This window comes from Rana temporaria, chromosome 10, assembly GCF_905171775.1.
Source record: "Rana temporaria chromosome 10, aRanTem1.1, whole genome shotgun sequence".
NCBI lineage: Eukaryota > Metazoa > Chordata > Amphibia > Anura > Ranidae > Rana > Rana temporaria.
Window position 1 is genome coordinate 119023141 of NC_053498.1, and position 16484 is coordinate 119039624.

Genomic DNA, 16484 nt, shown 5'->3' on the forward strand with positions numbered 1-16484 from the left:
CATGGCAGACAATCCACTTTTATATTCAGTTTGTTCAATTAAAGGTTCACCTTTCATAACAGGTTATACCCATTTTCAGCGTGTAACATGTTATAAATGCACCCGCTCCCCTGCTGTGCCAATTCGATTCCTTCTACCAAAGTCAAGGTTCATACACTGGTTAGCTAGCCGTCGCAAGCGTGCATTCTGTGACAATTGGTTTTTATGCACAGCTGCACCAGATTTTACGCTCTACAGTTTTAGTAAATCAACCCCAATGTCTTTATGACTGTCACTCTGGAAGTTGTCACACACACCTTTGTGGCCCAGGCATTTGTGCCAGTAAGTAATAACTGGTAAAACATTTCAAGACAACAAATTAGCAGCTATAATTATTATTTTTTTAGCTATATTACCAGGGATTTGTCAAGCACTGGTAGTAGTCTATTCCTTGATATAGCGTTCCACAATTTAACTTGTTCACAGTCTATTACATTTATATATATATAAAAAAAAATGTATCAGAAAATAGTTCTGAAATGTATACTTTTAGTGTATTGTGATAAGAAAGTTAATGTAGTCCATAGAGCAGTTTCTTTAAGTAGAATTTTGGTAAATATTGCACTGTATTTGTATTAGAATTGGTTTCTTAAAACCAGAAAGACATCCTATTTAAAAAAAAATAAAAAACACACGCAACAGGGACGGCATGAAAACAGCAAGGAGGAAAAAAATTAACTGATTGAAACTTGGAAAAAACACTATATGGCCAAAAGTATGTGGACACCCCTCCAAATGATTTTGTTCGGGCGATTTCAGTGAAGGATGCTACATCACGCAGAGATATTGTGCATTTTCAACCGTGTGGGGAAGACCCTGTCCTGTTCTGGTATAAATGTTTACAAAGCCGGCTTCATATAGACACACGTTAACCAGTTCTATGTGGAGGAACTCGAGTGACCTGCACAGAGCCCTGACCTCAACACCTTGGGGATCATTTGGAACATCGATTGTGAGCCTGGACTTATCATCCAACCTGACCACACAAATAGGCACAAATCCCACAGATACTACAAAAATATTGTGGGAAGCCTTCCCAGAAGAGTGGAGGCAGTAAAAAAAAGACACATAGTAGGGAATGCCAATGGTTTTAAAATTGGATGTCCAACAAGCTCATATCGGTGTGAGGGTCAAGTGTCCATGAACCTTTGGCCACATATCTGTCTCTTTCAAGCAGTCCTCTTTACATTCACCTTTGTAATAAAACGGTTGGAGAAATCGGGTTTTGGACTGTGGTTAAGCTTGACATGGCATTAAAGTCAACCATCAGTATATTTTCTTCCTTGATGCAAGATTTGGTTATATTGCACATCGAAAGGGAGGCTTTGTATCTATTGTTGGCTTTCTATAGAAAGGACCACACAACAATAACAAGGGCTCCAGAAATGAGAGCCATCTCTAAGTTTGGCTTAGAAGAAACTTGACTCTTGGGTAATGTCAGTCTTGACCAATCCATCTTGTTCACACCCAAAAAAATAAAAAAAAATGCATTCATAGGAAGAGCTGGGAAAAAGGTTTGTAGTAGTCGTCGTCAACCAATAACATGATTTGTTGCTCAGTTCCTTTGATTAGGATTGTAGTTATGTCTTGCATATGGGGCTTTGCATCTTAAAGCCTCGTACACACGGTACAAGTGTTGGCCAACCGAGCGTCTGATTTTTGTCAACAGGGCGTGCGCCAGGATCTTGTCTTGCATACCAACGTTGCACAATTGTCGTGCCACAAACACGAACGTAGTGACGGGACCCTTCTGCTAATTTCATGTTTGGTGAGCATCGATTCCGAGCATTCGTGTTTGTACTTTCGACTTTTGTGTGATGCATTTATGTACTGACCATACAAAAATAAGGTGTGGAGCCGTTGTCCACCAAACATTATTTACTAGCCTGCCATACAACGATAAGAATTTAGGACAACGGTGTGTCAACAGACAATCCCCTTCCAACAATCGTATTGTGTGTACGAGGCTTTAGACCAGGTGGTCTCCTGTTGGACGGACCATATCACAGGAGAGTTGCTTAAAGTAACCAGATGCAGAGGTTTTCCATAGATAGGAGGTGAGGAACAAGGCTGGGCATCCCTACCGATGGCAGGGGTCTGCTCCTTGTACTACGAGGTAGTAGTGGCAGCTACAGGATTTCTCAGTATCATTGTTCTGTTGGGTTGTCATGTTCTTGAAATGTGTCCTCTATCACTTGCCACAGGCAGTTCTCCAAGGGGAAGTCATTGTCCACGAGGTTAACCAGGAAGTAGTTATCATGGATATACTGAATGATCATTCGAGATGGAGATTCCTCCTCATAGAGCTTTGCCCATTGCTCGATCCACAAGGCAAAAGCTTCATCCTGTGCAAGAAAGAAAGAAAAAGGTTTCATCAGATACTTAGCCTAAATACTAATTAACCCCCCCCCCTTTTTTTTTTATATACAGTCCTGATCAAAAGTTTAAGACCACTTGAAAAATGTCAAAAAATCATATATTTTACATTGTTGGATCTTAACAAGGTTCCAAGTAGAGCTTCAACATGCAACAAGAAGAAATGAGAGTGAGACAAAACATTTTTTGAGCATTCAATTTAATGAAAACAACGAATAAACTGAAACAGGCTTTTTTTTCAGCTGATCAAAAGTTTAGGACCACACCTCCAAAAAAAAAAAAAAAAAAAAAAAAAAAAAACTCCCCCAAAACAGAAATCCAACTTCCAAACATGAACTCAGTAATGAGTAGCTCCGCCGTTATTGTTAATCACTTGTTTCGGCATGCTTGATGCCTCGCGTTTCCATGAGGGGAGTGGGAACATTTCTCCAAGTGGTGAAGACAGCCGCACGAAGGCCATCTACTGTCTGGAACTGTTCATTTTTGTAAACTTCCCTTGCCATCCATCCCCAAAGATTCTCAATTGGATTTAGATCAGGGAACACGCAGGATGGGCCAAAAGAGTGATGTTATTCTCCTGGAAGAATTCCCTTGTCCTGCGGGCATTGTCTACTGTAGCGTTGTCCTGTTGAAAAACCCAGTTGTTTCCACACAGACGAGGGCCCTCAGTCACGAGGAATGCTCTCTGCAACATCTGGACATAGCCAGCGGCCGTTTGACACCCCTGCACTTCCTGAAGCTCCATTGTTCCACTGAAGGAAAAAGCACCCCAGACCATTATGGCGCCCCCTCCACTGTGGCGCGTAGAAAACATCTCAGGTGGGATCTGCTCGTCATGCCAGTAACGTTGAAAACCATCAAGGTTACATTTTTTCTCAGAGAATAAAACTTTCTTCCACCTTTGAATGTCCCATGTTTGGTGTTCTCTTGCAAAGTACAAACGAGCCGTTCTGTGGCGTTCAAGGAGACAAGGGCCCAGATTCAAGAAGCACTTGCGCCCGCGCAACCATAGGTTGCGCGGCGCAAGGGCTTACTTGCTCCGGTGTAACGAGTGCTCCTGATTCAGGAACCTCGTTACACCGACTGCAGCCTAGGATGTGACAGACATAAGCCTCCTTATGCCTTCACATCCCAGGCTGCATTCTTGCGTTGGCCGCTAGGGGGCGCGGCCATTGTGATCGGCGTGTAGTATGCAAATTGCATACTACCACCGATTCACAAAAGTTGCGCGGGCCCTGCGCACGCAAGGTACGGAGTTTCCGTACGGCGACTTAAGCATAAGGCTGCTCCTGCTAATAGCAGGGGCAACCAATGCTAAAGTATAGCTGCGCTTCCCGCTCGTGAAATTTAAATTTCACGTCGTTTACGTAAGTGAACCGTGAATGGCGCTGGACGCCATTCACGTTCACTTAGAAGCAAATGACGTCCTGGCGACGTCATTTGCCGCAATGCACGTCGGGAAAGTTTCCCGACGGAGCATGCGCTGTTCGCTCGGCGCGGGAGCGTGCCTAATTTAAATGATTCCCGCCCCCGGCGGGATCATTTACATTAGGCAGCCTTACGCCCGGCTGTTTAGCATATCGCCCGCGCAATTTACGGAGCAACTGCTCCGTGAATCGCGGGCAAAACGCAATATTTGCGTGGGCGCAGAGAAAAATATTTGCTCTTTGCCCACGCAAATATTGCTCCATTCTACCTGAATCTGGGCCAAGGTTTTTTGAAGACGTTTTTGTTTTTGAAGCCCTTCAATCTCAGATGCCGTCTGATGGTTATGGGGCTGCAGTCAGCACCAGTAAGGGCCTTAATTTGGGTCGAGGATCGTCCAGTGTCTTGATGAGAGACCCTGCTTATGCAGTTCAGCAACCCGACCACGTTCAAAAAGGGAGCGTTTTTTTGTCTTTGCCATCACAACGTGTGACTACCTGACAGAAAATGACAATGAATCCACAGATTTGCACAGATTTGGCCTTTTAAAGGCATGTGGTCCTAAACTTTGGATCAGATGAAAAACAGCCTGTTTCAGTTTATTCGTTGTTTTCATTAAATTAAATGCTCAAAAAAATGTTTCGTCTCGCTCTCATTTCTTCTTGTTGCATGTTGAAGCTCTACTTGGAACCTTGTTAAGATCCAACAATGTAAAATATGTTTTTTTGCCATTTTTCAAGTGTCTTAAACTTTTGATCAGGAATATATATTACACATATATACACACACACACACACACTAGGAAAAAAAAAAAAAGTAGCCAGGCTACATACCGTATATACTCGAGTATAAGCCGACCCGAATATAAGCCGAGGCACATAATTTTACCACAAAAAACGGTGAAAACACATTGACTAAGGTATAAGCCTAGGGTGGGAAAATGCAGCAGCTACTGGGTAAACAATGCCAATTTGCAGTCTAATTGTGCCCAGATATGCAGTCTAATTGTGCCCACAGTCAGCAGTAAAACAGCGTGTCTGTCGCTGTGTAATCCATATGCAGCCGTACCTTTTCATTAGTAAAACAGCGTGTGTCTGCCGCTGTAGAATCCAGTCTGTTCCCGTCCATTGTAAGACAGCCCCGCCTCCTCGTCATCCGTCCGTGATAGAGGAACACTGATACGATGCTGGGAACTGTATCAGTGTTCCACCTATCACAGACGAGGAGGCGACGGGGCTGTCTTACAATGGACGACTGAACAGACTGGATTATACAGCAACAGACACACGCTGTTTTACTAATGAAAAAGGTACAGCTGCATATGTATTACACAGCGGCAGATCCGCTGTTTTACTGCTGACTCGAGTATAAGCCGAGGGGGTACTTTTTCAGCCTAAAAAACTGATTATACTCGAGTATATATGGTATACAGTCATACATATGGGGCATTTTTACTGTTTTTAGCTGCTAAATACCAAAGCAAGACTTAAAATGAGAAGTTCAAAAAAAAAAAAAAAAAAAAAAAAAAAGAGAAGTCCAGCTGGAGCTCATTTGGCTGGGCTTCTCCCAAGGGTCACAGGAGTGCAATTAAATTTGCACTCCTAAAACCCATTTTCAGCAGAGAGCGGTCTGAAGTCTGCTCTCTGCTGACGTCACTGGAATGAGTCTAGGCACCACATCATCACAGCAATGATCCCATCTCAGCGAGCCGCTAAGAGCCTGAGACGGGCGATCCCCACCCCTCCACAGCTCAGTGCCCCAGTGAGCGTGGAGGAGCAGAGAGGAGAGCTGCTCTCCTCAGGATCTGCGAAAACCGATCTATCGGCAGTGTTCAATGGCTTCTGTTCTCAGTGTAACACTGGGATGACAAAAGCAGCATCTGTCCCCCATGCTGCATCCACCTAGGGGGGGGGGGGGGGGGGGGGCACATACTTTTTTTAATATACACCATCCTAGCAGCACATTGGAGAGTCTGACCACAGCTCTCATTTTTATATTTGCACACAATACTGGGATACAGCTCTCCAGTATTTAACAGACACAGCTCCAATCAACATCACTACTCAAGGAGCACTGTTGATTCAGGCTTGGTTCACAACATCGCCGCATGCGCCTCACAGCAGGGGTCCGGTGCGTGCTGGTTCACCATTTCAGGTCCGATTTCAACCGATTTCAACCTGAAACGCACCAAAAAAGGCACGCATTTTTCCGGCATACCGCACTGGAACTGCTGCGAAGATATGTGAACCGGTTCCATAGAGCCTGCTATGCGAATTGGATGTGGGGAAACACGCATAGGTGTGAACCGAGCCTAAAGCTTTTTTGCATTGGATACTGGCTCCTACTCACTCCAATGGCAACAACCTTGACTTTGTTTTCTCCATAGAAACCTTCACCACCTCAGCCCTTGTCTTCTCTGCTACTGATCTCCTCTATGACAAAATCTCTCCCCTGTCCTTCCCCAATATAGCAACTTCTGTCTACAACTGCTCACCGTCATCTGCCCCTAGACAAGCTTGCCCCACCTCACTACTCACAGAACCAGGTCCTGGCCTCTAGAACCCTGGCAAACAGATGACACCCGAAGTCTCAGAAAACATAGTCGCTCTTTAGTGCCTGTGGCAAAAGACAGGCCCAAGAAGACTTCAACCAATATAAAATCTGCCCTCTGAAAATACTATTCCTGCCGCTTCACAGCCAAGCAGACCCAGTTTATCACGCTCATTAACACATTCTCAAACAGGCATATCGGTTTTCATACAGAAGGTCAGTAGGACTTCAGAATTGTACCTTCCAGTACATGAAGCTGTCTGGGTCCACTACCGTAGGCTGGATAATTTCACGGCCAGGAAAGATGCCCCACGTCACAGCATTTGGTTGTAGGTCTGGGGCATTGGTGATGTTTTTACCCTGCGGGGAGAAAGAAGGTAATACAATTTCATAAACTCATTTCATAAAATTATCTTCACAGACTGCTCTGAATGTCTTCATTTACCACATGCAAACCAGCATGGAGGAGAGTCATGTTGTAATATACATAAGAGGACATATATACATACATGTACATTGACGATATGGTAGTTGACACGAGGTTCATATCTCTTCAGAACTTTGGTCAGAGCCGTCACCATGTCACTGGATGTAAAGAACTCCAGGTAGGCCTGTATACACAGAGGGCATTCAGTACCACACAAGATATGAATACTCTTATACGGAATTGAAACCAAAAGTTTGCTCATCACTTTACAATATAAAAAGGGAGACCGTACATTTACAAATAAAGACAAAAAGGCAAGGAGGACCCCGTTTGAGAAAGCTTAAAATCTAAAAGAGGGAGCTGCAGTGGCTCAACGCGATTGGCACTGCGCTGACAAGCCATTCACCTCTGCAGCTAGGGGTTTGGTTCCCGGTCTCGGCTACATGTGAATTGAGTTTGGTGGTCTCAGCCCGGCTCCCAGTGGGTGTGCTATGCGAGGTAAGCTTGCGCTTAGTACGCCCACCCCCCTCCCACAAAAACCACCACACTTACACGCACTCGAAATTGGGTTAACATGCACGCACTTTGACCATGCAGTCTCTAAAAAGAGAGGCGAAGGACTAACGGGGCTGGTTGAGCGGGCTAGATCCTCTCACTCCCTTATAGGGAGTCCCTCTGCCCCGTTGGGCTTCAAAGCGGAGCAGGTAGGGCGGGCTGTGTGGGAGGACCCCCTCACACACCCACCATTGCCACCCGGGGCATGGAGAAAGGTGGCAGATTGCCTCTGGGGGAGGCCTGCCTACTCCCAACTCCTGCAGTCCGACTCCTCTCTCGAGTACACGCACAAAATACACTTAAAAAAAAAAGGAAAACAAATCTAAAAGAGAAGAAGGGCGCGTAATCCAAAAATAAATACTTTTGGGGATGAGTTGATGCACAACATTTCATACAGGTTGGTGCTGATTATAATGTATGAAAATTTTGGGAGCAACTGCGCTAAGATGATAGGTTGAGATTAATAAGCAGCAATTAAATTGTGTATAAACAAATTAAGAACAAGTGAAAAAAAGGGGGGGGGTAATTGCGCTAAACTCAATTGTGCACTTGTGTCAAGTATGTGACCAAATGTGTGCGTTTAACAAGTGAATCTACACTGGAGGTATAGATTCGTCCTGTGGAACCAGGGGGGCGTGGCCACCTGTTCCCACTGAACACTGATGTGTATAAACCCTGTAGTCAAATGGCACTGGGATGTGTCAATCGTGACTGCAATTTTTGCAAATAAACAGAGTCAGGGAACTGTGGCTGCCAGTCCCTCTCAGGCAGTGACTGGTGTGAGCCCAAAAAACTGCAGTGATTAAACTATGTACCACAAATAATAACACGAATAATAAAAGTAAAAATTAATAATAAAAACCGTGATAGTAATACTTGCTAAAATTAATCACAGAATTAATATTGTGTAAAAAAGTCCATAAAGTCCAAATTTGAAAAATTAGATAGATAATCGGTCCATGTGGCTATGAAAACACCCGTGAAATTCCAGAAATGCTGTAACTGAACACCAGATGTGAATCCACCACCAATTATGCAGCTGCTTACCAGAAATTCAGGTCCTGCCGGACCACTATCAACATATCTTTTAGCCAAAGATTTTAAGGCAGTAGTAGATCCTCCACTTGCACCAGAACCCAACCGTATCCAGCGATGGATATAGAAAACAAGACAGAGCTCCACATGGCATAAAATCCAGGTGATTTATTTAAAATAACATTAAACGTATGTACAACTCACATTTGTAGATAAAAAAAACAGCAATTGGCCTGTAACGCCGGCCGGACGTATCCAGGAACAACAGCCACTTGTTTGGAGAAATGAAGGGGATGGCGTCCACACGTCACTCTCTCCACCCGACGCGTTTCGTGACAAGATCACTTCTTCTCGGGGTACGAGTGGCGTGGGACGCCACCCCTTTTTATAACAAGACAATAATGATCAAACAATTACACTAACCAGGCCTCGCTCCAGGACCCACACGCGCACCGGAAGTGCATCGATCCACATCCGGATCACTAAGTTCACCGGAAGTGGATGTCCATAGGTTGTCCAAATGACTTTACCTAAAGGGGCGGACACCTCCGACGCTCGTGACTTCCATCGCAGCGAGGCGTGGCAAAAACACCCCTTGAGACAGGACTTTGATGTCACCGCTCAAGGTTGCATCCTTATGAAATATACAATAAAATAAAATAGTCCGAGTGTTAAATTGACAGTTGCCGCGCGTGATCACATGTATATATCAGCGTTCAGCATGGGAATCGTCACTCGGTCAGAAATTATAATAATTTCTTAAAGAAATAAAACAAATCATAAATTAAGTCATGACGTTGTAAACCAAGCCTCGTCATGAGTTATGGCGCATGCGCCCATACACCACCTCAGACCACCTGCGTTCCACCTAAGGCAGATCCTAATTGGTTGGTGGGGCGGGCTCACCAATATCCTTACAGGTGGGCTATGACATGACCCAGCAGGATTAAAAACAAGGCCGCTGACAGATGAACTTTACAATAATAGATATAAACCCCGCATATTGGTAAATATCTTTGAGCTGATATATGAGCTAAGCTAATGCTAATGCCATTCAGACAGTACTGGTTTGTTTAGCTTAGCTCATATATCAGCTCAAAGATATTTACCAATATGCGGGGTTTATATCTATTATTGTAAAGTTCATCTGTCAGCGGCCTTGTTTTTAATCCTGCTGGGTCATGTCATAGCCCACCTGTAAGGATATTGGTGAGCCCGCCCCACCAACCAATTAGGATCTGCCTTAGGTGGAACGCAGGTGGTCTGAGGTGGTGTATGGGCGCATGCGCCATAACTCATGACGAGGCTTGGTTTACAACGTCATGACTTAATTTATGATTTGTTTTATTTCTTTAAGAAATTATTATAATTTCTGACCGAGTGACGATTCCCATGCTGAACGCTGATATATACATGTGATCACGCGCGGCAACTGTCAATTTAACACTCGGACTATTTTATTTTATTGTATATTTCATAAGGATGCAACCTTGAGCGGTGACATCAAAGTCCTGTCTCAAGGGGTGTTTTTGCCACGCCTCGCTGCGATGGAAGTCACGAGCGTCGGAGGTGTCCGCCCCTTTAGGTAAAGTCATTTGGACAACCTATGGACATCCACTTCCGGTGAACTTAGTGATCCGGATGTGGATCGATGCACTTCCGGTGCGCGTGTGGGTCCCGGAGCGAGGCCTGGTTAGTGTAATTGTTTGATCATTATTGTCTTGTTATAAAAAGGGGTGGCGTCCCACGCCACTCGTACCCCGAGAAGAAGTGATCTTGTCACGAAACGCGTCGGGTGGAGAGAGTGACGTGTGGACGCCATCCCCTTCATTTCTCCAAACGAGTGGCTGTTCCTGGATACGGCCGGCGTTACAGGCCAATTGCTGGTTTTTTTATCTACAAATGTGAGTTGTACATACGTTTAATGTTATTTTAAATAAATCACCTGGATTTTATGCCATGTGGAGCTCTGTCTTGTTTTCTATATCCATCGCTGGATACGGTTGGGTTCTGGTGCAAGTGGAGGATCTACTACTGCCTTAAAATCTTTGGCTAAAAGATATGTTGATAGTGGTCCGGCAGGACCTGAATTTCTGGTAAGCAGCTGCATAATTGGTGGTGGATTCACATCTGGTGTTCAGTTACAGCATTTCTGGAATTTCACGGGTGTTTTCATAGCCACATGGACCGATTATCTATCTAATTTTTCAAATTTGGACTTTATGGACTTTTTTACACAATATTAATTCTGTGATTAATTTTAGCAAGTATTACTATCACGGTTTTTATTATTAATTTTTACTTTTATTATTCGTGTTATTATTTGTGGTACATAGTTTAATCACTGCAGTTTTTTGGGCTCACACCAGTCACTGCCTGAGAGGGACTGGCAGCCACAGTTCCCTGACTCTGTTTATTTGCAAAAATTGCAGTCACGATTGACACATCCCAGTGCCATTTGACTACAGGGTTTATACACATCAGTGTTCAGTGGGAACAGGTGGCCACGCCCCCCTGGTTCCACAGGACGAATCTATACCTCCAGTGTAGATTCACTTGTTAAACGCACACATTTGGTCACATACTTGACACAAGTGCACAATTGAGTTTAGCGCAATTACCCCCCCCTTTTTTTCACCGATTCTAATGCATGCCTTGCACTGGTGGCAACGAAAGGGTTACAGAGCAATAATCTCCATTTCTGGATGAGCACACCTATCTTTATTACCGATGACAGCAGACCTGTCACATTTAATGAAAGGTTCTGCTTTCCCTCAGCACAAGCTGGCCTGACTCTTCAATTAGACCCCTTTCACACCGATGAGTTTTTCAGGCGATACAGCGCTAAAAATAGCGCTGCTATACTGCCTGAAAAACTCATGCCCAGCAACCTCAATGTGAAAGCTGGAGGGCTGTCACACTGAGGCGATGCGCTGGCAGGAGAGAAAAAAAATCTCCTGCAAGCAGCATCTTTGGAGCGGTGGGAGGAGGAGTATGTATACCGCTCCGTCCCATTTAAAACAATGGGAAACCGCGGTATTAACCCTTTATCGGCCGTTAACGGGGGTTAATACCGCACCGCTAGCGAGCGAATCCCGCAGCAATTCCAACGGTATATTGCCGCTAAACTGCCACCACGCTTCCCGCCCCAGTGTGAAAGGGGCCCAAGAGCCAGGCCTACAGCGTCCATCTAAAACTATTGCTACTTTCCAGCTATTGCAGCGTGCGTGTCAGGCAGCTGAGGAGTGGCACCCGGTAATGAGCAGCAAATCTTGTACAAGGGAGAGGGTGGCTTTGCTAGAATGGATCTTGGAATAAAATAAAGGCCATATTAAGACAAAGGCATGCTGCATCGTTGTCCTTATATGGATCCTGTGCGTCTGGTCCATGTACAAGTTGTACAAATAAAAAAATTGTATTAAAATATTTAAAACATACTTCAAACCAATGTTTCACTTTTAATAATCAACACAGCTTTTTAAAAATGAAGTCCACATTTTAGACTATGCTTCCTGTGGCAGCCTTTTTAAGGGTGCAACATGAAGCATAGTCACATCCCAAAATTAAAGGGTACTTTTGTCCAGAAATTTTAATAATTTGAGGTTAGCATGGCTGCCAATAGAGCTGCCTGCAAAGAGTTCAGGTCTGGAATTGTCTACACTGAAGTAGATGGTCCCCATCCCTCACCCGCATCTTCTGTGTGCTAGTCTTCGGTCATCTTCATTGGTTGGCGTGGGAAGATGTCACTCCTGTGCATGCCCAGGAGCCAGTCATCCCAGCACACAGGGATCAGCCTGGCACCGTAAACTGAGCTGCACATGCACAGCTCAGATTGCTGCGAGCAGGCAGGTAGGTGCATATTTTTGCAGAAGTGACATAGAATGTCTCTTGTTCAATAACAGCTTGCCTGCTTGCAGTCTGTCTAAAGACAATTTCAGCTCCACTTTAACCATAATTTCCACCGCAGCAGAGGTGAGGGGCATAACGCAGGGGCAATCCCTCCTCCATCTTGTAGTCCTGCTGCACTTCCTCCAGTCCCATAGCAGCAGGTCTGTAACCTCTGTATTGACCAGAGGCTGGGAAAATACAGTTCATTGCACACGCAACACTAACAACATTTATTTTTTAACTCACACTGATCATGAGATTAAGGTTGTTGCATTTACTTTTGGTTTTAAAAAAAATTGGATTAACCCTTTAACTCCTTGTATTAACAAAATACCTTCTGGAACACATAGCCCTTGCTGGGGCCCCAGCCAACAATTGGATCTGTGGAGGGCTTCCCGTTCACATTAGGCTGCGAGTTAATGGTCAGGATTCCTCTTTTGTTGACCTTTTCAAGCTCTTCCTTCAGCAAGTTGGTTTCTGGGGCCAGAGGATCATCGTTCCAAGGCAAACAATTTACCTGAGGAGGACGGAAAAGTATGGTCAGGTATCTTCAAAAGTCTAACACAAGGCTGGGGGGTGGAAGGAGCAGAGGAGTTTGTGAAAAAATGCCAACCAGACCACTGCCCCCCCCCCCCCACCTCCCGATTTATCGAGAGAGACACGTGCAAGAGACAACGGGATGCAACACCTACTCCATTACTAGAACAATATGAGATCATACCACAGAGCGCCTATATATTGGTGGTGGCAAATTTAGTAAATATAGAAGGCCTCATGTACCGCGCCCCCCCCCCCCCCCCAACATGTCAACAAGGTCACACAATAACCTTTTCTGTATATATATATATTATACACACACACACACACACATTCATTCGTATAAATGGCTTGGTTTACCTTCAAATCCATTTGTACTTTCAGACCCATTCATAAAGTAAACAAAGCCATTTCTACCAACGACGGTGGGTTAGGCAAACCCTACAAAGTCCTGATCTGTCTGTTATAATGAATTAGCCGGGAGTTTCACACAAATAAAAGGAGTACTCATATTGGCTCCTGTGTAAAACACACAGATCAGCAGGCTTATTTATATGGTAGTACTTTCAACACTCCTAAAGCAGTCACTTGGATAGAACATTTCAGGTGGCAATTGGAACTGTTCCGAGTGAATCACACAAAGTAACAGGGGACCAAGTACATTGGACAACATGTTGCGCATTGGGTAGGATGCATGTAGCCCATGTGCTATGTGTTGGGTACCAGAGAATATGGCTGGTGATATTATAGCAACAGTCTATAATAAATAGATCAGGTGAGAGTTTACAGAAAAGAAATCCTCAAATATCCTGTAAAAAGGTTAAAGCTGGTGAATCATCATAGGTCCTCCCTTTGCATTCTTTCCTGCTACTGTGAGACACAACCCCCCCACACCCCCACACACCCCCACACACCCCTTCTCTGGCCCCGTACTCTTCATTGCCCAGCCAAGAAGAATTTGTGACTCGTTACTCCACCTCATGCTGAACCTACTTTGTGTGCGTTCTTGTTGGGGGTCCCGGATATGTAGCTGGTGAAGACCTCATATACGCTCTCCTCGCTGCTAAGCTCCTCCCCCCACATTTTCAACAACTGATCTCGTGGGGACTTGCTCTTCAGGTAGAAAAGGTAGTAATCCTTCAATTCTCCAAAGGCCGGAGACGACGAGTTACCCCTTTATAAATCAAACAAAAAAATTACAAAAATAAAACTATATAGGCATTTTAAACATCTTCAAGGTATGTTGCAAAGTAAATTATATATCATTTTTAACTGTGAATTTATCAGTCATGTTAAAACAGAATGCCAGGACAGCAATAATAGCAAATGACAATTTATTTTTTTATTTGATGCAATACTCCAGCTCAGAGCTATCCCCCTCAGTACCACTATTCCATGTCTCTTTAGTCATCCAGGTTAAATGATAGCTAGATTTATTCACCCCACGTTCTCTAAGCCCAGGTCATCATGGATCCACCCCCAGTCTTTGACAGAACATTGAAGAGAAGCATCATCGTATTGAACTCCTCTCACTGTTCTCTCCACCCATCAGCATGCTTCTTTTAAAAGTGCTGTGCAATAAAGTTGTCACAATATAAAATACCAAAAACGTATACCATTGATATACAGGATATTATAGACTCCTCATCCCCCTGCCCTTTTAAATTGTCTCAATGCCTGTCTCAGAAGTCTACACAAAGTAATTTCCATCTACCAATCCATTATTTTCACACGTACCAGCGCCCGTTCGGGAAGTCATCCCACTCCTGTGTCCTATGAATGTAGCTCTTCGGTCTGGAGGCCCAGAAAATAGGGCGAACATCCTCCACCCTCCTCTTTGGATGTGCGCTGACCGCCCACGGGAGAGGTCGTCTGATGTGTATTGGGAAGAAAGTTATAAAATTAACCCAGAAGAGGACATGAAAACAGGCACACTCATGACATATATAAAAAATATAGCATCACCCACCTGGGGTCCTCTTGCCATAACCCCAGACGCTTCAGCACCTCTATGGTAGCCACCTCCCGGTTCAAAGTGTAGAAGTGCAGCCCATGCACCGCTCCGCTGTCCAAAAGCTCCCTGCACATAGACACCGCCAGGTCAATACCATAATTCCTGATGGCAGCATCATTGTCCTTTATGGGTTCAATCACATCTGTGATTTCTTTGGGTACCTCGAGCTTGGAGAGTTTCACCAACTGTCGCAAGGAACAATAACCCTAAAGGAGTGCAGAGGAGGAGAGGTCAGATGATATCTTATGAAATGAAAAAGACACACATATTGAAAGTGAAGAGCGCTGCGCACCCCGATATATTGTAGCAAGGAAATTTTTCCCCAGTGGGGTTTTTAAGCAGCGAAAATTCCAACAATTACAAAATTATATATGTTAAAAGGGTTTATTAACTGGTTAACGCCCGCCACATGTACGTACAGGAAAAAGAAAAAATCGCGCCAATCTATAAAAATTATTCAGACCTATGTGACAACACAATTAGTGTAGTGAATAAATGTCCAAAAAAGAAAAAGAAATAATGTCCCTGTAGCATGTGAAATATACCACACTAGCATGTGTGGGAGACATTCAAATCCTTATTGGAATAAACATAATAGTGAGTTATATTAAAAGTCCAAATAGCTGTGAAGTTTCTTGGGACAAACAACACCCGGTGCACAAATGATTGAGTGAGCCACCACCAATGGACTGGGGCTTACCAGAACACATATAAATAACAGCGTTATTTAAAGATTGCAGCAGGGGTCTCCAAGGGGTATGGTCACAACACAGGATCAATGGATGTACAGCATATATCCTTCACTGGTATCTCCACGGAGGGATATGATAAACTCGTACTGACAGACTCTCGGACCGTAGCAGGAAACAATGGCATGTCATGCAGAGAGAAAGCCGCACATAGCGTAATACGTCCAAAAAATACTTTTATTAAAAGTGTAAAAACCTACTTACATCAATTGAATGAAATATAGGCACATAAAAACAGTTTGCCGGCCGGCATAGATGGGAGCCCTTCCTCCTTGTACGAACGCGGTGACGTCACTGCACGCCGTCGACCCAGACGCGTTTCGTTATAGGATAACGTTTTCAATGGGATGGGCTCTGCAGTGATTCACCGCTTTAAATAACCAGGCCTCGCTTTGATCGCCAGGAACCGGAAGTGGCGAAAACGCCATTTTGGATTTGGGAAAATGTAGCAAAACGGCATGCCTAAACAGGGATGCCTCGAGTGGAAAAGACAGGGAGATCCATGTCATATGAGGACAGGATTATTTGTGAATTAAACAATATATATGTGAAAAATAGTGAACCTAATAATAGTAGTCTTTATTTAATCATGATCATTGAACCAACCAAAAATTAGTACCTGCATTACGGACTAAAAACACTGACTCCCCCATGTGGGGAAGCGTGGAATTACGTGCAAAAAATAGAAAAAATAATAAATAGTGAAATTTCAACTTAAAAAGGCAAGAAGGAGAAATTAATAGCTCCTTCGCCAAATGTGATCAGAACACACAATAATTGAACACTAAAAAGTGTTACATAGTGAATATACACTAATAAGTGCTAAACTTCAAATAAATGAACAATAATTATATGTTCAAAAAAAAAAACGACATTATTGTTTATCAAT

At 43.9% G+C, this 16484-nt stretch overlaps 1 protein-coding gene across 2 annotated transcripts in view; it reads right to left on the minus strand.

Moving 5' to 3' along the window:
- Nucleotides 1–1730: 1730 nt before the first annotated feature.
- Nucleotides 1731–16484, minus strand: part of MTHFR (methylenetetrahydrofolate reductase) — a 40593-nt gene continuing 25839 nt past the window's right edge. For both annotated transcript variants that reach the window (XM_040326084.1, XM_040326085.1), the window contains exons 6-12: nucleotides 14802–15052; nucleotides 14570–14704; nucleotides 13826–14006; nucleotides 12630–12812; nucleotides 6900–7001; nucleotides 6631–6750; nucleotides 1731–2384 (exon numbers count right to left, since the gene is read on the minus strand). In XM_040326084.1, the coding sequence (XP_040182018.1) occupies nucleotides 2187–2384; nucleotides 6631–6750; nucleotides 6900–7001; nucleotides 12630–12812; nucleotides 13826–14006; nucleotides 14570–14704; nucleotides 14802–15052 (1170 nt within the window). In that variant the 3' untranslated portion in view covers nucleotides 1731–2186. The remainder of the gene's footprint in view (nucleotides 2385–6630; nucleotides 6751–6899; nucleotides 7002–12629; nucleotides 12813–13825; nucleotides 14007–14569; nucleotides 14705–14801; nucleotides 15053–16484) is intronic.